This window comes from Epinephelus fuscoguttatus, linkage group LG17 (genome assembly GCF_011397635.1).
Source record: "Epinephelus fuscoguttatus linkage group LG17, E.fuscoguttatus.final_Chr_v1".
NCBI classification, from domain to species: Eukaryota; Metazoa; Chordata; class Actinopteri; order Perciformes; family Serranidae; genus Epinephelus; species Epinephelus fuscoguttatus.
The window spans coordinates 25868210-25892128 of NC_064768.1; the positions used below are offsets into that span (position 1 = coordinate 25868210).

Below are 23919 nucleotides of genomic sequence, written 5' to 3' on the forward strand. Positions count from 1 at the left end.
TCTCACACTTATTTTTTCTCTGCTGAGAAATTTGTAGAAATGTATTATTTACAGCTCTGAAAAAAAAAATCGTCATGTCACCCGATTCTCTTCTCTTCATCGTGTCTTTCTTTCCTTCCTCTTCTTGTAACATTCTAGTTTTCACTGTTGTGTTTCCTCCGTGCATTTACAAAGCTGTGCTTACATTATAATAAAGAACTTGTACAGGTCATGATAAGCCCCGCCTCCTTTGGTTTGTGCAGTGGGAATGAGGGAAGGGGTATACTGAACATCTTTACTGGTTGTAGTATTGCCCAGTATATTCAACACTGAAGATGATCGCAGTCATTTTGGTTGTGAACTGGTTCAGCTATAAACCAACTCCAGTACGTCTTCTAAAGACCCTCTGTGTCCAGCTGTACCTTCAACCAAGAGATCCTGAGGATTGCAACCAGCTAAAACTCCTCCCATGTGCAAAGCTTGACCTCCAGGTTATAATTGCTCCAATGTTCGTTGTTAGGAGGTTTTTACTGGAGCCGAATCATCCTCTGAGGTCTCTTCCTCTCTAAAACAAACGTTACAAATGAGTGTTTCTCTGATGCTTTATAGCTTGTCTAGCCCAGCACCTGCTAATGTGTGCTCACCTTTATTCTCTGATAAGATCCAGATGTTCAGGAGGTTTTTATCTGAAGCCGAATCATCTGCAGAAATCTCCCCCTCTCTAAAACAAACAGACCAGAGGCCTATACTCTGAAGCCAGTTCAACATACCCAGGATATCTTCTTGTTATCTGGTTTGACTAACCGTAACATTGGCCGTCTGGATAACCGGCACTACAAAGCTGCGTTCATGGGAAATGGGCGGGGTTGTTAATTACAAGTGACATCATTACAACCATGAATGAAGGAGACTGCTTATGAAATGAAACAGTACTGGAACTGTCTGCGACTACAAGACAGTAAAATGTCAGTGGCATGGGATGTAGACAATACTCTGAAATCTTATAACAGAAGTGTAGAGATATTGAAAATGCTACTCAAAGGGTCACTGTCGGCAGAGTTTTAGTAAGTGACATTAGTATTTTTTGCTGTTTAGCTGGATGATGATGAATATCTCACAAAAACATTTTAACGTAACACTAAGTGTTACTGCTGAAGTAAAGGGTGGAAAAGTAGACTACTTAATGACTGATGAGGTCTATCCAACCCAAATGCTGCTTTTAATTTTCTTAAAAAATATTACCTGTTTTATCCTCGTTCTCATCACACAATTGTTGCGTGTTATTTTGAGCTGCAGTGATGGAATCAGAGTGTAAAATTAGCAGCGCTGTCACTGCACACTAAAATAAACGTTGAATTAGTTGAAATACAGCCAAAATCATGCATTTAGTATGTAAACTATCTCTGTTTTAAAACCTGTGGAAATAGAGCCCTGAAACAATGAAATGACTCCTCTAACAATATATATAGGCTCCTCTTTTTTTACCTCTGATTGGTCAGAGGTCGCAGTGTTGACAGGCTGTGATCAGATTCTCTGAAGTTAACTTGCTCCGGAGCAGGTTAGCTGTTCAGCATAAGTTGCCATGGTGATTTATCCTGGTAAGAAGAGAAACAGCTTCGTAGAACTGAAAACCCAGAGTTAACCCTGACGTTACCTCACTAACTCCAAATCCTGCTTAGTAGTACAGGCCTCTGGTGATTTAAACCGGGAAAATCAGTGTTTTTTCCAATGCTGTTCATCGCAGAGGGGTTGCTAACATGAAAACACAAATGACCCAATCAAAGCCAGTGTTCGGTTTGTCCATTTTGGGCCACGGTAGGAACATGGTGATGTCTGTGAACCAGGACCCACTCCCTATGTAGATATAAGCAGCTCATTCTAATTAAATACACTTTAAACACACATTAAATATGGCTTAATAGAGACAATTTCAAACACAAGTATACAAATCAGCTTCACTATAACTGGCAGCATTCACAGACAAACACTTGTCTTTATCTGGATGCATTTTCCCCACAAATACAACATGCTAATGTTATTAGCACCAGCCCATGGCATTTTACATTGTATAAATTAGCCTAGCAACTAGCAGAGATTTCCTCTGCTCATGTGAAGCCAGGATAAATCACACACAAGACTTAAAATGCTATTTTGTGGAGGCTTTATTGTCTTCACAATTTATTGTAATAAAATGAAAATAATAAATAAAATAACAAATAAAAATCCTTGAAATGAGACTCTAAATTGTCCCTGTGGTTAAACTACACATAAACTCTTGTCTATAACCAGTGATGGGGGATAACAACTTAACTTTGATTCTTTTGTAATATATTTTTATTGCCTTTCTGAATCATTTGGTCCATAAAGTTTCAGAAATTGGTGTAAAATGCCCAGCCCAATATCTTAAACATATTAAATTTACTATCTCACAAGGCTTAAGTAAAACATCTTCACAGCCTAGAAGGATTAATTTTATGTCCACCAGTTAAATTAGTTTCAGCTCCAGAGCCACTATCCTGTTTGGTTTATAGCTGTTATGTAATTTACACGGTGGATCAGAGAGCAGTGGAAAGAAACTGTGCACAGCAGTTAATAAAGTGGACTAATTGAGACATGCAGTTTAAAATATAACATTTATGTCTCATGCAGCATAGACATTTGAGAAACCGGTGCTGAATTTCATGTATGCATCTGTCCCGTGGGCTGTAAATTTAGGTGCAGCTAAAGAGGATCTCAGATAGAGCAGCAGCCTGCAGTCACCTCCTCGCTGCCAAGTCCCTGCAGTTAATATGCTGCTGTCTGTCTGTCTGTCTGTCTGTCTGTCTTCATAAAAGTACAGTTTTAAAACACTTGCACTCGAGTCTTTGCATTTTATATTGCTTTATACTGTCAGGGTAATATATCAGCTAGTGACTGTACAGATTTAATGTTACATGCAAAACAAACACAGTCTGACTGTTGTGTTGTGACGTCCATGTCCTGCACAGTGTGAGGAGTCAGACAGGGGGACAGTCACCACGTCCTGAGGCGGGTCTTCCCCCCTCGGGCCAAAATAGCGCGTGTACTCTGCTACTCGGAAAAACTTTGCCACCCAGAGTCTTGACTGCGCGCCACGTTCAGGGTCCGACCTGTGGATAATTATTGACCAGACACCAAGCCTGCAGCCGACTGGTGCAAACTGTGCTGCGACACTGACCCCAGACAGACATGAGCTGCTGCTGCTGCTGCTGTGTGGACCTGCTCGGTACCGGGCTGAGCCGTGTTGACTGGCAGTGAGACGGACCGTAGCGACAGCTGTGTGTGGGACACAATGTTGTTCTGGCAGCCTTACACTGAGAACTTCCGAGCCCCCGTACAGAGACACGGCGGCAGCAGCTACACACGGTATGTTTGTTTAATTTAGTTTATGACCCCAGAGATGTCTCAGGTCTCTGTTATATATGTTAATGAGTAACTGTTTGGTTATTGCTTCGTGACACTGGTGGAGCCTTATCACTGTGGGGAGCCTTATCACTGTGGGGAGGCCTACACGCAGTGGCGCCCCAAAAAGTGTTTGTTGGGGTGGCCAGATGGGGACACTAAAAATCTTGGGGTGACATCAAAACTAAAAGCCATCTGAATTTTGGGAATTTGCTTGCTATAGAAGGATATAGAATATATATTGTCAATGTGGAGAGGTAAAGTCAGGGCAAAGCAAATATGAGTTTGTCACACTACATATACACACTATATATATATATATATATATAGGCTATATTTATGTACATACATATTAATTTATGTGATGTGAGGATTTTCTACCCAAAAGTTCTGTAAGTAAACACAGCAATTCACTCTGTAGTGTAGGGGTGGGGCTTATGCTAAGGATTGTTCCACTGCGTCATCAGAGCCCCACCTCAAAATCCTCTACAATTCAGCACTTCATAGTTCCCATAGTCTTTTCACGTGTTTTCAACTGGTGTTTTCTAACATGTATAATGCTGCAGATTTAAATATCAGATTTTACTTTACCCTGACTTTAAGGAAGTCTTAAGTCTTACAGTCAATACTACTAGTTATTTAATGTGCATCAACTAATAAGGTAGCCTACAGGCGGCAGCAACTGAACACCCCTCAGAACGGAGGGTTGCATGCAACATCCAGTGGTGGAAGAAGTATTTGTCGGGATGCCGCATGCTGTAAAGCCCTCTGAGGCAAACTTTGATTTGTGATATTGGGCTTTATTAATAAAATTGATTGACTGATTTGTGTATGAAGTATGCAGCTGTGTAAAAATACTTACTGTTACAAGTAAAAGTCCTGCATTCAGAATCATACTTGAGTAAAAGCACAAAAATATTAGCATCAAAAAATATTTAAGGCAACAAAAGTAAAGGTACTTATTATGCAGAATGGCTAATTTTAAGATCATATACATATCTATTATTGAATTATAATCATTGATGCATCCATATGTGCATCACTTTAATATTGCAGCTGTTACAGGTGGTGCTGATTTTAATTACTCAACTCATAATATCACAATTTATTAGTTTATCTATATTTTGTATCAATAATCTACGTTTGCAAAGTGACTTCAGCTTAAAAAATAAAAATAGTGAAATAAAAAGTGCAATATTTGGCTCTTTAATGTAGGGGAGTAAAAGTAGTAAGTGGCATAAAACAGAAAAGTACCCGGAAATGGAACTGAAGTACAGTACTTGAGTAAATGTACTTAGTTACCTTCCTCCACTGAGTATTCCTCCCCAAGTGTTCATCTGTGTTGACAGTGTAGACTTTAGGTGCATTATACTTTCTGGGAGGCAGAGCACAAGTACAGTTGGACACAATGACGGAAGCTCGGAGGCCTCTGATTGGCTAATCCGCTTGCGCTGGGCACAGAATGCGGCCTGTGATTGGCTGATCGCCGTCCTGGCATCCTTCCTGAGGCTGGCGGTGGCAGCCCTGCAGGCTTCAGAGACCGACGGTCTGTATGCTGAGGGAGCCATGTTGATGCCTGGTTTTGTGTCAACCGCTGCACTTTGGATGGTTAAAGGACTGCGTCTCAAGGACCGGGAAATCTCAGCGGTGATTCCAGCCCCGCGATGAGAAGAGGAGAGCGGGTCGGGACGGTACAGGGAGCGCCAGAGGACAGCTGCTCTTAGGTCTCCGGACATCACACAGTTGATACGAAGCAAGTGAAGTTGATGCTAGTTAGCCTGTTAGCTAGGTAGCAACAGCTGTGCGGACGTTGCGTGGGATGCGGCGTGTGGACTAAAACAGAATCATCGCCTGTGCTTGTGGCATTTTGTTAACACATGCTAACGTTAGCTAGCCTGCTTCAAGACTTGGGATAACAACAGGGCTGCTGGATTCACGCTAGCTTGCTTCAGTAGAGCTAGTGGTAGCTAGCTAGCTAGCTGTTAGCTAACGTTTGCATGGTGACAATCAGCTCGCATCTTCAGTCACGACTAACATTTGCTAGCTGAGCGGACCCTAACTTATTGTTACTTTCACACAGTCTGCCAGCTGTGGAGGACCGTGTTGTGTGACAAAAGCCCCCCCGAAAAACCCTCGAGTGGAGATATGGCGATACATCCAGTCTCTGTGGAAAGCTACCGATTCGATTGCCCAGCTTGCCAAGGAGCGGCTAACGGGCTAGCAGCATAACTTTCCTCTCACGGTGTCACTCAGAAGCTGCAGAGCCCACTTCCTCGCTAGCCGACCTCTCGTACCTGAAGCAAGCTGGCGGCCCTCCGAGTAGAAGCCGAGGACAAGGAACTGGGGCCGATGGCCTGGGTGCTGAAGATGGACGACGCCACCATAGAGTCGGGGCTGGTTCACGACTTCGATGCCAGCCTGTCCGGCATCGGGCAGGAGCTGGGGGCTGGAGCCTACAGCATGAGGTTAGAGACGGAGTCAACATGCCACCCCCAGCTTCCTCACACAGACACAGAGATACACTCTGTCTGCAAGTGTTAACACTACATCCTCCTATGGCTGTGTGTGTGACTCCCTTTGTGCGGAGTGTGATGGCTTCTCTTTGTTTTGGGATTTGGAGTAGGGCAGTCATTGCAGGGTGCCACGATCAGGGGTAAAGATATGTTTCTCTAAACCCACACAAAAGCAAAGACAGGATACCTGTTACACTGTGAGGGACAAAGACGTTAAATCAGTTCATGCTGTTGCCTGGACTATGCGCCAAAAAGAGAGACCTAAACTTTGTGTACATTTCAAGATAACACAGGAAGTCTCCAAGAAAGGCCTTGTTTGGGCCCCTCAAACTTGTTGATTTAACAGAACAGGTCTATGGCTTTGTTTCTAAAGATCAGTGTGTGGAAGCAAAAAGTTGTTCATCATGTAAAAGGTCTGATTTTATATATCTTTTAAAAGAGTCAACTGACTTGAAGGTGGAAGTGGTAGAAGCTGCAGCACTTCTTTACTCTTGTGCAGCTTGAGACACACCAAACCATCCTTTTTGGAAATAAAATGATATTTTTCATCAGAAATTTCCAGCTACAGTCATAATGTAAGAGACAGTAGGTGTCTCTAACCAGGGATGTTCCTAACAACCAATTTCTTTTAAATGGAAGTTGACTAGTCCTAAAGTAAGAAAATACCCAGAAAACAGTCCAAATTGAGCACAGTTTACTATTTAAGGTTGAACATTGTCCATAAAATATTGCGTATATTTTAAGAGCCATTTGAAATTGTTAATCACATTTTTCAATAAACAAATTGGGTTTCAGACACCTCTAAAAATGTGTGGCACTTTGCAATGTACGCTAAGAAAAGTGCACAATATACTACAAAACATGACGACAATTCACTAGTTAAAAATTAACAAGTAACACTGATTAAAAAAAGGAAGGAGGAAAATAAATCTTAAGGAAACATGCCTGATTATTACAACAGCATTTTAACTGGGTAAACACAGCTGCATATGATAGTACTAATCTAAAGTTTAATCAACAAGTAGCTTTGGTGCTGACGTTTGATAGACTAGTCGACTCATTACGCTCATCCCTTCTTCTAAGTAATGATCAGAGATTATCAAAGTTTAGTTAGATAGAAGAAGAAAAGCCAACAGCGTTAAAGCTAACAGAATATGCATCAGTGTTAAATAAGGAGACGGAAATATTGTTTGACATTTGAAAAGTTTCCGGATTTATATGTAGAAATGTCTGGAATGAGTAAACAAACCTAACAGTGTGACCAAGCATTCAATCTCAAATCTTGACCCTTTGAGACATTAACACAAGTGCTGGTATTGAACGCCTGCTCAGATTCTTGAACAAATCAATCTCACCACAGGGTCCATGATAAAGTTGCTGCTTTAGAGCTTCTGATCCAATCACACAATCTTTTCTCAGCAACACAGTCTGTCCAGTTGAATTTATTCTATTTTTAAAACTTCTCTATACTGAAAAAATGTTTTGTTGACACTTTTGATGGCACAGGTATTTTATTGGAACAAAATCTAATCTAAAATCTTCACATGATACCCAGCACTAGTTTCCAGACACACACACACATACAGTCGTCGTCACTATGCCCAAATTGCTGTTAATACACGCAGCCCTCTCATCTTCCATATTTAACATAATGAGTTGTCAACGTGTCACCACGTTATTCTAACATTTATCCCTAAATGCGACATCTTATGACTCAGTCCGCACTACTTGTTGATAATGTGTGTGTGTAGGATAGATGTGTTTCCTGTCTCCTTTCTTGAGTTGTTGGGATAAGTTGGCGTCAAAGTGGCATTGTTGTAAACCACCTGTTTAATTAGTAACTCTTGGTACGTCTGCACTGAGTTATGTAACATGCTATGGGAGGTGATGACATTTAAGGCAAGAATCTCCCAGGACCTGCATGTGTCTTATCAGCTGCCTCCTCGGCCATCTGCTTTTAGTGTGTGTTTATCTGAGTGTGACGTAGCTGTGTGTCAGTTTCTCATGAGTGATGGGTTGCATGTAAGTGAATTAGCAAAAACAGAGAGGGTGTGTGGTGTCAGTGGCTGCAGGAGTAGTGCTATGTATCCGTGGCGTTGGGGTGGGTTGTGGGGCATGTTTGGAGTCAGCAGCTGGTAGGAACAGAATGTCTCAGTGTGTTTCAGTGGAGCCAGCTCCTCAGATTTCAGGAAGCAGATGTAGTTTTCCTGGGCATCAGGGCTCAACGGGGCTGCGGCACCCAGGTTGACTCCGTCTGGGCACCCACTCTGCAAAGAAAACACAGCAGCAAGTGATTCAGAGAGAGAAGTGATTTCAGACTGCAGGCGAAGACGATGTTGTTTTGAAGAAGGTGCTGCAGGACTGTCTTGAAATTGTCAAGGGTTTTTTATTTAAAGTTTGGCTCAGGTTTAGAGTAGCATCATGACTTGCCAAAAAGTTTCTCAGGTAATGAGATGCCATGATCTGCATTTCTTTGCATGGGTAGGACTCGTTTTCTGCACAGCCACTGATATCTACGCACACACACACACACGCTCCTGTTCACGGTGCACCGGTTGACACTCTTGCAGCATTTGTCAGGGTGAGCTGAGGACGGGTTGGTTGTCTAGAGTGGCTGCCAAGTGTGAGAGATAGTGTATGTCAGCAGCTCAGGCTATCTCTGGGTGTTTTTGTTCATTTATCCCACCGCGGCCTCATGCATACGTAATGAAGGAGCCATTTGATCGATGGAGAGTCTTCGTCACTTCTTCTAAAATAAGCCAATCCATTTAATAATTCCACACTATGAGGAGGAAGCATTGTCTTGCCAAGAAGTGGAGCATGCAACAGTTTAAATGGCACAGACCAATTTGACGTGTTGTTGGAGATAAGGGCAAAGTGGGAAGACTTAAGGAATAAAGGCTGGCTTTGCTTTAAGGGAGGTCACTGTGATTATGCTGCAATCATTATGGTACTGGAAGTTCAATAAAAGCTTTATAATAAATATTAGACAAAAGGCCAAAGATGCACCAATTAAGCCCTTCACAAAAAAATTTTAAAGCTGCCACAGTGCTTCTTTCATGATGCTTTTCTTGCAGGTTTTTTCTGCATCACGTCCATGCTGACTGTCTGTTTGTTATTCTCTCCTCTCTCTCCTGCCTCTCTCAGCGATGTGCTAGCTCTGCCAATCTTTAAGCAGGAGGACACCAGCCTCCCTACTGAAAGCGAGACCAAAAATCCCCCATTCCAGTATGTGCTGTGCGCCGCCACCTCGCCTGCTGTCAAGCTGCACGACGAGACGCTCACATACCTAAACCAAGGTGAGACACACAGTGCATGCAGCCAGGAGAAAGTTTTGGTTTTACGTCACCTCGTTTTGTCTTTCAAATATGATAGTGGACTTTATATTTTTCTTCTTGGACAACTAGAAGTGCAGATAATGGTATCTGATGTGGGGTTTTTTTTTATTTTATTTATTTAAAAGGGACAATGTACAGCTCAAACATAAATGTCACCATTTGATGCACCGTACCAGATTATAGCTTCAAGCTAATTCGCATCTGTAGTCCCTTGGCAGGTCACAAGCATGATAAGGCCACACACCCATCAATTAACATCAATAAATAATTACCGCATTAATTCATTGCACATTAGTATAATTGCTGTAAAATGAAACCATCGCTGGTGTGAACGGCAGCCTCTTTTGACCTCTACTCAGCACATAGTGTTTCACACCACCAGTATGTCTCTGCTACATCACAGCAAGATAGAAGCTGTATTGTTGAGCCCAGTTTTCTTGGAATTACAGGATTTAGCAGAATTCATACATAAAAATGGAAATGTGGAATTACACAGAAATGCTAGCACAGCTAAAGTGCAACCTTAGGTCTGTTGTTTGCTGACGCAAAACATTTTCTAAACTGCAGAGTGGGCCATAAGAAGATGGTCTGGTCATCCATGACATTAGTTCATGATGCACTTAACCGGAAAATATTCTGTTAACACGTTGTGGGCTAAATACACTTTTTGTCATCTTAAGCCCACCATACACTGCAAGGCTATAACAAGACGAAAGTCGGACAGCCTCTCACGTATCAAGACAATGTGAGTTTTTAGTCACACACAATAAGGTTTTGCAAAGACTGGGGATCTTGCAGGGTCACCATATGAAAGACTACCACTAGATTCCCTCAGAGATTATTTCCCATTCTGCTCCTGACAGAAAATATTATGCCAAACTCCATTTTAGGAATATGAACTATTAGTAATTCCTAAGGCTGGGCGGTATATCGATTTCGATATCGATATATAGATTTAGACAACACCCATTTATATCGATATAGGGTGAAGTTGCGCCACATAACGCATACCGGTGTAATCTCTCCTCTCTCATTCTCTCCGCACAGCTCCGCCCCACTCACTCACTCACTCACTCACTCACTCACAGTTTCTCCATCAATACTCAGAGAGACACAGAGCTTCTCCTCTGTTTAATCTGTCTGTTAATTAGTCAACAGTGCGACCCAACCTACGCAAAATCAGTCTGTGAGATGAATGAAGTTACTGCAGCAGCACACGTACACTGTGGGCCTTTTCCTCTGTAACTTTTAGCCATATCCAGTCAAGCCATGCTACGCAGATTTGTGTTTCTGTTATCAGTTTAGATGCCCGGTGCAACGCCAAGCTGCACACCTACTACTTCTTAGTGGGTCCAAAAGCCGGGCCGCCCTCACTCAAGCGGGTAGTGGTGGCGTCTCGCTAACTGCAGCGAACCCCCGTCCGGCCCGTTTCACCCCTCAAACAAGCGTGTGTGATTTGAGATTCTCCTCACCTCTGTCTGCAGGAGACCAGAGAGAAAGACATTTTTAAAAGTCTCTCTGTGTTCAGCTCTCAGTACGTCTGTAGGTCTTCTAACTGAATCTCTGTGGTTTGCAGATTAGTTTCTCTCCTGCTGCGTCCTGTTTGTACTTTAGATATCTGCTTTATTTTACTGTTTCATACTTGCTATCGGCCGTATTAGAAGTTTGATGTTGCTGCTTGAAAACTCAACATTTCCTTTTTTGCTGCTTCACAATAAAAGTTTTTACAAAGCAAAATAATAAGGGACTTTTATTTTTAATGAATTAAAATATGTTTATCACAGAATAAGCTGAACTTTGTTAGCAGCCTTTCTTCAATTAAGACAAGTGTAATAATGCAGCAGGGGGGAAGAGTGAAATCAGACACAGCCACAGTGAAATGTTGATGAAGAGCTGCAGACAAACAGCTCACCTCCAACAGATAAACTTCTTTTACCTGCCCTGCTGTGGAAAAACACATGCAGCAAAAATAACAGGGGACTTCAGCCGTGGATCAGCGTGCAGCTGGATCAAGATTTTCACTACAAACAATTACCATGTGTGACGTTGCTGTCAGCTGCAGCCTGAAGTACTGAGAATAGTGGATGGGATGTGAGATGATTGCTGATGTGTTACTGTGTATCAGTGAGCTCAGAGAGGAGTGGACACCCGACAGTCAATCAGACTTGAGTATTCACCCAGACCATGACAGAAGTTTTTTATAATCATAAGTGATAAAACTTGAAATGGACTTCATTTGAATTACACAACAAATAAAACATTCAGGGAAAGGATAGTGGCACTCACTCCACTGTTTTGTTTTTACCAGCTCTGGTGTTTCGCACCTCTCTCATCATGTTTTTCACTTTCTTTTGATGTTGGGATATCTCTCTCGCTCTCTCGCTCTCAGGCCAGTCTTATGAGGTGCGTATGTTGGATAACAGGAAGCCAGACGAGTTACCAGAGATCAATAACAAGATGGTGAAGGTGAGAGGATCCTCACAGCCGGAGCAGTTCACTTCTTACATCAAATACAGTTCATACATAATATTTTGTGTGTTCGTGTGTATAGAGCACTGTGCGCGTGGTCTTTCACGACCGCCGGCTACAGTACACAGAGCACCAGCAGCTGGAGGGCTGGAGGTGGAATCGTCCTGGCGACCGTCTCCTTGACATCGGTAATGAAGCCTGCTGAGAAATGTTTACTTAAGCCGTCCCATGTGTGCGCTTCGGAGTTCAAATATCTGTGCGTGTGTGTTTGTGTGAGACAGATATCCCCATGTCAGTGGGCATTGTGGAGCCGAAGACTCACCCCTCCCAGCTGAACGCCGCAGAGTTCCTGTGGGACATGAACAAAAGAACTTCTGTTTTTGTGCAGGTAACACACACACACACACACACACACACACACACACACACACCAGCTCTCTTCTGTGCCATCTGTTGGGCATGCCACTGAATTTCCACATCAAACACATACTTTCATCACACTCTGACTCTTGTCTCCCTGCTGTCTGCAGGTGCACTGCATCAGCACAGAGTTCACTCCCAGGAAGCACGGCGGAGAGAAGGGCGTCCCCTTCAGGATCCAGATCGACACGTTCGCCCAGGGAGACAGTGGAGAGTACACAGAGCACCTCCACTCTGCCTCCTGCCAAATCAAAGTCTTTAAGGTACACCTTCTCAAGGGGGGGGGGCATTTTTTATACCACCTCATGCGTCAGCCCTGACAGCAAATTAAATCTGTCTTCCTTTCCCCGGTCTCTGCTTCATGTTTAGCCAAAGGGGGCGGACCGTAAGCAAAAGACAGACAGGGAGAAGATGGAGAAACGCACAGCTCAAGAGAAGGAAAAGTACCAGCCTTCTTATGATACCACTATCCTGTCGGAGGTCAGTATGCAGCCGGTATGAACCATCAGGCCTCACTAATACATGACCACAAATTAGGAAAATGAGCAGAGAACCCTGAACTCTTCGCTGTGGTCGTTTGACTGTTAAAAAAGAAAATGATTATTGCTGTCAGTTGTTATGATAACAGCACACGTCAATCAGAGGCACCTATTTTCCTTATTAAACAGAAAAACACAACCTTACACCACTCAAGTTCCTCTCTTTTACCAAAGGAAGACTAACGTTAGCTTAACTGCTTTGCTTACGCACTGTAAAACACTTAATTCAAACTCTTTTAATAATCTAGTTCATTAGTACACTGCTCCAACAATCGCCAACTCTGCTTTGGTTGAAATTAACCCTTTAATTCAGAGTTTTTCCCCACGATTTCTCTCTCTTGTTCTTCAGAGGCAGCTTTAGTACATCATATTTCAACAAAGATGTAATTAATGGCAAGAAAAATAGCGATTATGGTAATATTTTAAAAGTAAGGGATTGCTTATGTTAATATTACACTGCCTGTGTGGTCGTAACTACAAAATGAAAATTGCAGATTCGAATCATCAGTTGGATACCCCTCAGTTGTCAAGTTGAGCAGTCTTTTCAGTGTACTTCTAGGGATGTTTAGGTCCCCAGGTTTAGCTGCAGAGTGAGCGTTCCTTGCTTTCACACTGCTCTCTGATACGGTAGCTGTGGACTCAGGCCCAGGGTGAGTCTGAGTGAAACTTCAAATTGCTTGTTTGATCTGAAAAAATGAGATATATTCACTTTACAGTAATACAAAAAAGAGAAAAGCAGTTTTTTATTGACATTTTCGCTTATAACCAACACTAACTGATGATTATCCGCTCTCACGATTCATGCCAGTTAATTTTCTGCCAACCAAACATTGGATCAGTACACTGGGAAAAAAAACACGACCCAACAGCAGGCATTTTAATGCAAGGAGCTACCAAATTCGCATGATCCCTTTTATTCCTTTGCCTTTCTTTTTTTGTTGTTTACTGGCTTTGATTTTGTCTTTCCGTCAACATAAGGCTGTTGAATTAAAATGCATTAATCAATAAACTACCACAGCAATCTGCTGTTGAACTGCACGGCATCAAAATGTGGGGATGACACAATTTGACAAAACAGTCAGAGTGACAGGAGTGATGGATTACCTGTCTCAGGCAGGTTTGAAGTCTCCTCGCGTATATTTTAATTCTGTAGTAACAGGATGTGAAACAAATGGCTGCTTTGAAGACAGTCTGGCATCTGGTGTGCTTCGGAAAGTGGTCGACAGCAACGTTGGGATGCACAACAGTGTACTGTGAATGTTTAGCTGAGGTAGGTAGCCGCTTGGATCCTGACGCACCTCATCTAGTTCAAGTCTAGTTTGTAGAGGAGCGCCAAAACGATTGTGTAAGTCTTCATTAGGGATGTGTTTAATGTCATTTATTCAGATCTGAAGTTTCTAATGAGGATTTGCACAAAGCTGTGAATGTCTGTTGTCAGAGTTTATAACATCATCACCCTAAAACTAAACAAAAAATCCTCAAACAAAATCTGAAATTGTGAATCACTGAGCAGTGAGACAACATTTTCTACCCTTGTATGCCAAACTCAGGCTGCCCTCAGGTTGTTGGTTGTGTTTCTGTGCTGGTTGCTGGCTGGCTAACCTCTGCTGTGTGTCTGTACGTAGACGAGGCTTGAACCCATCATTGAGGATGCGGGTGACCACGAGCTGAAAAAGTCCAGCAAGCGGACACTTCCCGCTGACTGTGGCGACTCCTTGGCCAAGAGAGGCAGTGTAAGCACCCTGCTCCCCTCTCCTCCACTCCTCCTCCCCCTCACTCTGTCCACATTCTGCTCCCCTGTAGACACCTGGCTGCAGTCTGAGGCTTATAGACCCTCAGCTGCTGAGAAGAAGATGTTTCAGTGCCATGTGTGTGACGTTAGGTGGGCGGAGTCGGTGTAAAGCTAAATTCCCAATCCGCCCTTGACTTTCCCTCAACCTTTTCTGTCTTTTCTTTTGGGATATTTGGACTGTGTTAATTAACCCAGTAAGTCTGATAAATGGTGTGTTTATAAATATATTTGTGTCTCTTCTTAGTGCTCCCCGTGGCCAGACAACGCCTACGTCAGCCCCAACCAGGCAGCTACTCCCTCCTTCACCTCCGCCCCGCTGTCCACCTACACAACCTCCTCAGTACCGGACAGGTAAGTGTGTCTGTGTCTTTGTGGCCTTTAACTGAGGTGTTCATTGGTCTCACTTCTCCTAATTGTCGTCTCTTGTGTTTCAGTGACTCGTCCTCACCCAATCACCAGGCAGACCCTGGTAGCCATGGCAACTCGGAGGTTAGTCTTCACTCCTCTCACCTGAATTAACTGGTGGAAAACGTAAGCAGTAGAGTTGGTCAGACAAAATAACCAACATTACTTTAGGTTCTCGTAAACTGAGATGGGGATTGGTTCAGTGGTGTTCATTATGTCTTCAGTTTCTGATGACTTTAGTTGTTCTTTTATCTCAGACATGTGTTAAGGCCAGTTTCTACCAGATGCGTGTTGGTTGCGTCTCCGCTCCGGCACGGCAGTGGAGCCGATAGGATTCCATTCTAGTCAATGTGTGTGTTTCCACCGGCTGCGGCTGTGCTGCGTTCCGGTTCCGTCTCAGCTCCGGCACTCCGGAGCCCTCCGCAACAGATACACAGGACTTCTATTTTTGCCGGACGCCGGAGCACAACACAGCAATTCAGCACAGAGCAGATCGTGCGGGGCAGGAAGTCGTGCACAGAAACACAATAAAACATCCGGTTAATTTTCAAAATAAAATACACAGTGTTCACGGCGGATCATATTTCCCTGCACTACACCTTAAAAACTACATAATGGGCAGAGACAGGCCTGAAGTCAACAGGTCAGAGGTTTTCAGACGTCATTTCACCCCGTGAGCTTCACTTTCTGGCTCAGCTCTCCCCTCTCGATGGACTGGCGCAGGGCCCACATCACTGCAGAAGCCACACCAAACTGCCGATCCATCTCACGCTAGGGTTGGGTCGGTTCTCGGTAATACCAATTCGGTTCAGTACTCCATCTTGGACCTTTTTTTTTTTTTTTTTTTTTGAGACCGGCTGGACCACATACGTCATTTTACAGCCTGTATTCCGCCTGGACTAAAAGCGGATGTCCGCAAACTCTGTGTGTCCGCACGGACTCCGCTCCGCGCACCAGTGTCACACAAAAGACTGCTCGGAATATATTTTTCACATCGCAGGGATTTTTCACGGACATTTTAGCAAACTACAACGCGGAAGTGTGCTCGACTATGGAAGCCCGAATGACTGCAGACATTCCTCACGGAGTCCGCTCCACTTATAGTACGCCCGAGTCTGTGAGCACCTGTGTCTGCCTCTTCACCAAGCGCATAGCGAGCAGGAGAGAGAGGGGGGTGGGGGTGCGGCGGGGACTGAGCTAGGGGGTGCGAGTGCGCATGCGCCAAGGCCTCTACTGTAGCCTGGAGTTTGAAACAACGTGTTACTGTCACTCTGTTGTGCTATGGTCATTTTTTATTTTAAATGAGTCAATTAAAAATCCGGTATTACCGACTTGATGTGGTTTTTCTTTTTTTTTAAAGATATTTTTTTGGGCATTTTTAAGCCTTTAATCGATAGGACAGATGAGCGTGAAGAGGGGAGAGAGAGAGAGGGAGTGACATGCAGCAAAGGGCCACAGGCTGGAGTTGAACCCGGGCCGCTGCGGCAACAGCCTTGTACATGGGGCGCCTGCTCTACCACTAAGCCACCGATGCCCCTTGATGTGGTTTTTCACAAAAACCAGACCTTTTTTTTTTTTCTTTTTTTTTCCCCCTCATAACGACCCAACCCTATCTCACGCTCCATTCTACCCTCACTCGTAAAGAAGACCCTGAGATATTTGAACTCCCTCACTTGAGGCAGTAACTCTCCCCCTACCTGGAGGGGGAAATCCAGCAGAGAAATGATACAAAACTGAAAACACCAAGATACATAGAATAATAAAAAATAAAACTTTAGGAGCATCAGGACAAGTGTTTCAATTAGTTCCACCTTGGCTTTAAATTTTCAAATGACCCAAACATCTGTCATCCCGACGATCAACACATCTGAGTGATGCCATCAGTGGAACAACACTGACAGGTTGTCCTCGCCTAATACACAGCTCTCCTCTAGCTCTTCTAGGGTCTGCTAGCTTCACAGTTTCATTTACTCTCACTTCAGTATGACTGACTTGCTTGTTGTGCTAACCTCAGTGTATGTTGCTAATGGCGTGTGGCTAAAATTTCCCAGGTGGAATTTACTGTGTGTATGTGTCTCTTGTCCTCCTCTGCAGCAGTTGAGCCCCACTGCCTCCATACAGGACGCACAGAAGTGGCTACTGAAAAATCGCTTCAGCTCCTACACACGGCTCTTTTCTCACTTCTCAGGTACACACACACACACACACACACACGCTGTCACGTACACTAAAACATGGATGTAAAGTTACAGCTGCAGTTTGAGTGACTGGTCCTCTCACTTGTGTCTTAGGTTCTGATTTGTTGAAGCTAACCCGGGACGACCTGGTCCAGATTTGTGGGCCAGCAGATGGGATCAGACTCTTCAATGCACTTAAATCCAGGTGTGTTACCAAGTGTGTGTCAGTTTTTGTGTACACCTGCATGAGTGTTGTGAAGGTGCCAGTATGTTTCACTGTGTAAATTATCATGTTTGTGTGCAGGTCAGTGCGTCCCAGGTTGACAGTGTACGTCTGTCAGGAGTCTCCCCAGGAGAGCCCTCTGTTGGAGAGACACGCCACCAATGAAAATGGAGAACACAGCATTTCCCCTAGTTTACACGGTAAACAAGCTCTGTGTTTGACAGCAGCTGATATCAAAGTAATGCAGTGTGTGAGTGTTAACATCTTCTCCGGTCTGTTTCTGTGCAGTGTATCATGCTCTGTACCTAGAGGAGCTCACTGCTGCTGAACTGATCCGAAAGATGGCGTGTGTGTGCAGCCTTCCACTGGGAACGATCAACCAGGTGTACAGACAGGGTCCCACAGGCATACACATCCTGCTCAGTGACCAGGTACCTACACACAAACACAGACGCACACACTGGCTGTTTGCCTTTATCTTTAATATTTGGAGTGTCACACACTCAGCGGTGGAGGGCTCTTTATTAAGAGGGATGTTATAATTAAAAAGGTAAACTGTGGGGGACACTCAAACCTCTCTGCTGTGAGCAGGACAAACACGTCACCATGGATACAATCAGACTGCAGGCAAAAGTGGCCTTTTTTTCTCTTTTGTGACTCGGATGTGTTGTTGTTTTGTTTTTTTTTATCATAACAGTCTGAACAGCACAAATCCTATTAAATATCTTTTCCATTCTGATTTGGGCCACTTTCATATGTGGTTCCTACATCAGATACAGATCTGATTTTTGCAGTCGTAACAGTCACATGACTTTTACATCACTCTAGATTGACATTCGTCACAATTCTGTGCTGGCAGGAGTCACTCAGCGAAGCAAACACAGAGGAAAGCAAAAATTTAAGCAGGATTTATACTTGTGCGGCAGAGCCTACGTACATCTCTTATGCAGTTGTGAGCATTTATACTTGTACAGCGGTGTGTCTGTGTCACTCTGCAGTTACACCTCCAAAACACTAGTTGGCAGCGGTGGTTTCTGTGTAGAGTTAAGTTGATTCAAAATACACCCAAAACACACATTAAACACACATTAAACATGGCTTAATAGCAACGATTTCAAACACAACTACACAAATCAGCTTCACTATAACTCACAGCATTCACAGACAAACACTTGTCTTTATCTTGACACATTTCCCCCACAAATACAACATGCTAAAGTCATTAACACAAGCCTGTGGCATTTTACATTGTAGAAATTAGCCTAGCCGCTAGGGAACTTTTCCTCTTCTCATATAAAACCAGGGACAACAGTGACATTTAACAAAGGTAACGGTACACAATTTGGCTCCATTACAGCTCACAAGGTTCACCGACAAAACAACTGTCTTATACTAAACACATTTTCTCGACAAATATAACATGCTAACATTATTAGCACAAGCCTATGGCATTTTACACTGTATAGATTAGCCTAGCGACAAGCTGAGATTTCCTCTGCTCATATGAAGCCAGGAGCAATCCCGAAGTATAAATCACACACAAGTTATCACACCCTACAAGATGTCACGTGATGCGTTGGTCGAACACCAACCCAGGGTTGAAAGGTGCTTACTAGAAGATACCAAATCAAAAGGAGTTTTCGGGGGGGCTTGCTGAGTGGAACTTCCTACCTGGTAGCACCCACTTACGTTTGGACCAATCACCGTACACTCCTGTAACTCATGGTTCCTCATGTGCTGAGGACGTACCTCAGAAGCAAAAAAAAAGTCCATCAAAATGGCGTATTAAAAACGATTGTTCCTAGTTCTTGCAGGGTGAACACAACAACAAGGGGGTATTTCGAACTATGAAGAGGTTCCTCCAGTCTGAAAATGCCCCAAAAGTGACAAAGCAAAATTATTAGGCTAATAACTTTCAGAAATATGTAGTGCAATAGTCCACCTTCCACCATCTCTTCCCCTCTCTCCGTCACTGTCTCTCAGTGCCTCTTTAACACACACATATCTTGGAAAGCTCTGCAGCGCTGCTCGTCCATGACCTCACCCCATGTCTTGCGCTCTTATTTGCTGTAACTCGCCAAGTCCCAGACAGGTCCAGATATTTAGCCTGCTAGATATCTGGGGAGTGTTTGTAGTGCATTGGTCAGCCTCTTGGTCCGTGTCTTTGAACAGTTCACACATAGCGTTGGAGCACCAGTTTGCAAGTGACTAGCCAATTCTGATTTGTCTCTGATCTTGGGGTTTTGTCAGGGAGCTCCAAAAACTGTTGGCGAGCAGAAAATCAGGGCTAAAGTCATGTAGTGTGAACTAGGCATTAGCCTTCGAGATGCATTTTGTGCTGAAACTTAAACCAACTGCAAAACAGCTCTGCCAAACATATACTGATGTCGTGTCGAGTATATCTAAGATGATGACTTTAAGACCTTTCCCTCTTTCATTTAAACCTCACTGTACCTCGACATTTCTAAATCCTCCAATCCTACCCAAAGATAAGGTGCTGAAATCCCTTAAAGTAATAAAAAAAAAAAAGTAGCAAAAATGACTGCCGGTCGATATATTATTACCATAATTTTTCAACCCTCAAATATTGATGTTGGTACCTGCCTCAAAAAATCAATACTTGTAAATGGGGCGAGAGTAAAGGGCACGACTGAGACTGGTTCACTCTGTACAGAGGATAGAAGATGTGCATCACTACTTTGTGTGCTGTCTGATCAGGAACAACAATTTGCATGTGATTTACATCCTGACGCACATACTGTCCTGTATGGCTCCTGCTTTAATGAACCCTCAGTCACAACTAAAGCGCCAAAGAAACACTATGTCTACAAGTTGACATTTGATGAGCAGCCACGTCTCACTGTCCTTTTTTGTCTTTTCTAGATGGTTTACAACTTGCCTGACGAGAGCTGTTTTTTGATCAGCACTGTCAAAGGTGAGCTCATAATGCATCAGTAGCCTTCAGTGTCTTGTGTTGTACTTGGCCTCTAATAAGGCTCTACATATCCATTGTTTGACAAGGATTTAATGTACTTCTTCTTTCACCACACTCATCTTCCTCTCCAGATGAACTGGGCGAAGGACTCCATCTAATCCTGAAGTAGTGAGGAGGACAGATGGCATCACTAATACACCACCCTCTGTTTTGGAGCAGAAGCCTCCCTCTGTCCCTCTCTGCCTGCCTCGACTCTTTCCTCGTACTCCTCCCGTTCTCTCCAAGCGATCGCTCGACGGAAAGCAAACAGACTGTGCTAAAGCCATGTAAATGTTAGAATCTGACATGGGTGCGTCCACTGTTTCATATTGAAAACACTATTAACGGAGGAGATTAGTTTAAAGAGGAGAGACTGGGGGGATATGGGGTCAGGGGAAAGATAATGATGTTGTATGTATTTTGATTTTATTATTTTATTTTTTGTCTTTTATATGGTTCCTGTGGGATAAGGGTGGGGGGTTGGGGGGACTCCAGGAGAGAGGGGAGAGTGACGTTCTGGCCGGCAGGAAAAGGAAAGAAAGCAGAGTTTCCTTATTGCTCGTTGCCCTTCTTACACAACGTGCACAACCAGCACTAGGCCAGTATTTGATAACCTGTACTGCTGAACAGCATGCGATCTCAACATACTAACCTGCTTAATGGAGAATCCCAATTTACTCTGCTTGTTTAACACGACGGGGTTGTCTTAATAAACCATTTATTGATCAGCTGAGCTTGGTAACCCCTGAGATATTCAGGCTAAATTTGTAGAAATGGCGTCATTAGTGGATGTTGACACCAACATTCAATTTTTTTTCTTGAACTTTGTCATATGGACTGATTTCATTAACTCTTGTCACATAGAGTCACCCTGTGTGACTTTAGACCTCCAGCCATATCCCTGTTGACATGACGTCACACTCAGCTCAACTCTCTTCATGTACGTCCTGTTTGGCCTGCGCTTTTACTTTTTTTAGTTGATGCTTTATTTATGGAGCAGCTGTTTCTATTGCTCTCATTGAATTTACTCGTTTCTGGTGCCATACTGGCTTTTTAGCTCAATATTTTACCCACTTTTCACAACACAGTGCACACGCACCTTGTCTTTGACTGCTCTGCTTTCTGTGCTGAGTTCGAAACACTGGTTTAGAGGAGCACGGTTTACACCTTCTGGTATTGTGGCCATAAATATGCAGAAAAAGAGGAACAAACCTCTGTAGAAGACTGGCATGCGGAGCATTAACGCCTATCCAAAAACCTTGTATAAAGTGGACCAAATAGGTGTCAGATTGGTAGGCATTTTTGGGGGAAAAGCCTCATTTTGGCTCTGTACATCTCGGTCGTTGGAAGCATTCATAGAATTGATCTGATGGCAAGTGACACCCTCATCTAGTGGAGTTGCTTGTGCTCTGCATGTACATGTAGTTAACTCTCCATTCCAGGATCTGCTCTGCAAGAAACAACCCATCACACACCACGCTGGTGGAGATGTATCACAGCGTTAGCCTGGTTTCAACAGTCCTACCCTGTAGACTAGAAAATCATGGCAGCTCCACATCCATCTTCAAAATCATTTAATGTGTTTAATGTAGCTGAACGCAGTACAGGCCATGTGTTTCGAGCGCCCTTTGAAAAGTGACAGGACATCTCACACAGGTCCTCGGAGTCACCGCTGGTTTAGTTGACCCCCTTTAATTTTGGTACACAATGTCCGGCAGTGTTGCAGGTGCATACAGTTTGCACGCCTCTAAGTGTCAGAATGTGTGTGTGTGTGCATGTGTATCATGTTTTGTTCTTGCAAAAAAAAGTATGTCCGTAGTTGTCATAAACTTTTTTTTCCTGTCAGATAAGTAAAGTTCTATTGAATTGAATTGAATTGAATTGAACTGTGTTTAGCTTGCCGCTTAGTAAAGAGCATGTGGAAGATGGGGAAATGGAGGGATTATTTGGTTCTTGTTGAGTGTAACCCTTTCTCCTTTAACCAGATGTTAGAGACCAAGTCTGCACTGAGAAATCACTAAACTCAAGCTCAATGTGTAGTCAGTAGTCCTACAGCTACACCCTTTTCTTACCCACCTATGAGAAGGAGAACAAAACAACAACAAAAAAAGAATGTGGAGACTAGAGAGCATCTGTGTTTTTGTCTCACCATGCGCCCGAGCCAGGACTGTAGCTCTTGAGGTGTTTACAAGGACACGAGTACCACAGCACAGCAAACTGTGCTCAGTAACAGAGCGGATGTGATACCAAGTCAGGCAAACTCTGGTGAGCAGTTTTAGGACCCTTGAAGGCCTGACTAGTCGTCTGTCTGTCTGTGTGACTGAGTGTGTGTGAGAGAGTGTGAGCAGGAGAGGTGACCACTGTTCATGTACAGCCTAATGTCAGTGATGATGCTTCTCATGTGCACAGTATCGTATGCTGGAGATGTACACAACCACGTACTGGGAATAAATGATTTCATAACTTTCCCTGATGTCCTGCTGTGTTATGTTTCCTCACTTTGAATAAGTTGTTTTGACTCAAGATGAGAGAGTGTACTTTCGCAATTTAGTATATGTGTTAACCCTTTTCATTTGGTTAAAGCCATGTCTTTCAGACTGCATATCCCCATTCTGTAAAGTAGGCTATTTGTTATGCCACAGCAGCCGCAGGTTCAATTCCAACCTTCGGCCTTTTACTGCATGTCAACCCCTCTCTTTCTCCCCCGGTCGGTCGAAATGAGTTTACTCTGTGCAGTGGCTGGGCTCAGCCTTAGAGATAGGGTAAGGAGCTCGGACATCTGGAGGGATCTCGGAGTAGAGCCGCTACTCCTTCACGTGATCAGGATGCCTCCTGGGCGCCTCCTGTTAGAGGTGTTCCAGGCATGTTCCACTGGTAGGAGGGGCAGGGGTAGACCCAGAACATGCTGGAGGGATTACATATCTCATCTGATCTGGGAACACCTTGGGGTCCCCCAGGAGGAAAATGAAAATGAATGGATGGATGGGTCAGAGGTCTAAAGGGTCATTAAAGGTGTAAGACACATGACCGTGAGGTGAGAGAACTTATTGTTTTTCACATCAAAATGTAAAAATCCAGCTCTTCTGTGTTTCTCTTTTAGGCTTTTACACATTGGTTGGTAAAATGCCCCTTTAATGATCACGTTTTTATTTAAAAGAGTAGCCAGATGTTCATACACCTTTTTGGGCGGTAATGAACCTAAGAAAAAAAACCACAAAGCATTAATTGATTATGCAGGAAAATCATATTTTGGCTTGCTGAAGGCACAATGACCAGTTGTGTCTTGTGAATTGTATGATATCAAAGGTGACTGTGCAACACTGGCCTTTTGTTGCAGGACAATTACATGACAGCACAGTGACTCTCAGTGTGTGGAGCAGATTGAGAAAAGAAAACACCTGCCAAAGGCCTCTCCCAAAGCAGATGTTTACCAGAATCATGCTAATTTTCACTCCAGCAATTGTGTCAGAGGCTTCGTCACATCTGGGATGAAGAGTAGAAACAGCTGTTGCAATCAATTATCAGACAGGACAGAAAACCAGCAATTTATCTGCATCCTGACAACAGCTGGTGGCTCGCACCTGAATGTCTCCAAGGGCGTGTCATTGAGTGTTTGTGCTGTTTTACAGGTCACACAGTTGTTTTGCATTATAGCCTTTTTAATTTTTCA

At 43.6% G+C, this 23919-nt stretch overlaps 1 protein-coding gene across 4 annotated transcripts; it reads left to right on the forward strand.

Moving 5' to 3' along the window:
* The first annotated feature begins 3045 nt into the window (after positions 1–3045).
* On the forward strand, positions 3046–22717 carry ubp1 (upstream binding protein 1). Of its 4 annotated transcripts, none has more exons than XM_049602837.1 (17): positions 3046–3363; positions 5480–5864; positions 9060–9211; positions 11640–11716; positions 11802–11907; positions 12001–12107; positions 12250–12402; positions 12509–12619; positions 14304–14411; positions 14715–14821; positions 14905–14959; positions 16970–17063; positions 17167–17257; positions 17357–17475; positions 17564–17706; positions 20159–20210; positions 20342–22717. In XM_049602837.1, the coding sequence occupies exons 2-17, from the start codon at positions 5749–5751 to the stop codon at positions 20377–20379; spliced, it is 1629 nt and encodes a 542-aa protein (XP_049458794.1). In that variant the 5' UTR covers positions 3046–3363; positions 5480–5748; the 3' UTR covers positions 20380–22717. The 4 variants fall into 4 exon arrangements, with proteins under 4 accessions (XP_049458794.1, XP_049458795.1, XP_049458793.1 ...); XM_049602836.1 differs by lacking the exon at positions 3046–3363 and adding an exon at positions 4888–5123; XM_049602838.1 differs by lacking the exon at positions 5480–5864.
* The last annotated feature ends 1202 nt before the right edge of the window (positions 22718–23919 follow it).

Bases quoted from the DNA above. Each gene is read 5' to 3' on its own strand.
- ubp1 (XM_049602837.1), top strand. From the start codon at position 5,749: ATGGCCTGGGTGCTGAAGATGGACGACGCCACCATAGAGTCGGGGCTG. The intron at 17,258-17,356 runs GTGTGTTACCAA...GTTTGTGTGCAG, and splicing joins TTCAATGCACTTAAATCCAG to GTCAGTGCGTCCCAGGTTGA. The intron at 20,211-20,341 runs GTGAGCTCATAA...CTTCCTCTCCAG, and splicing joins TTTGATCAGCACTGTCAAAG to ATGAACTGGGCGAAGGACTC.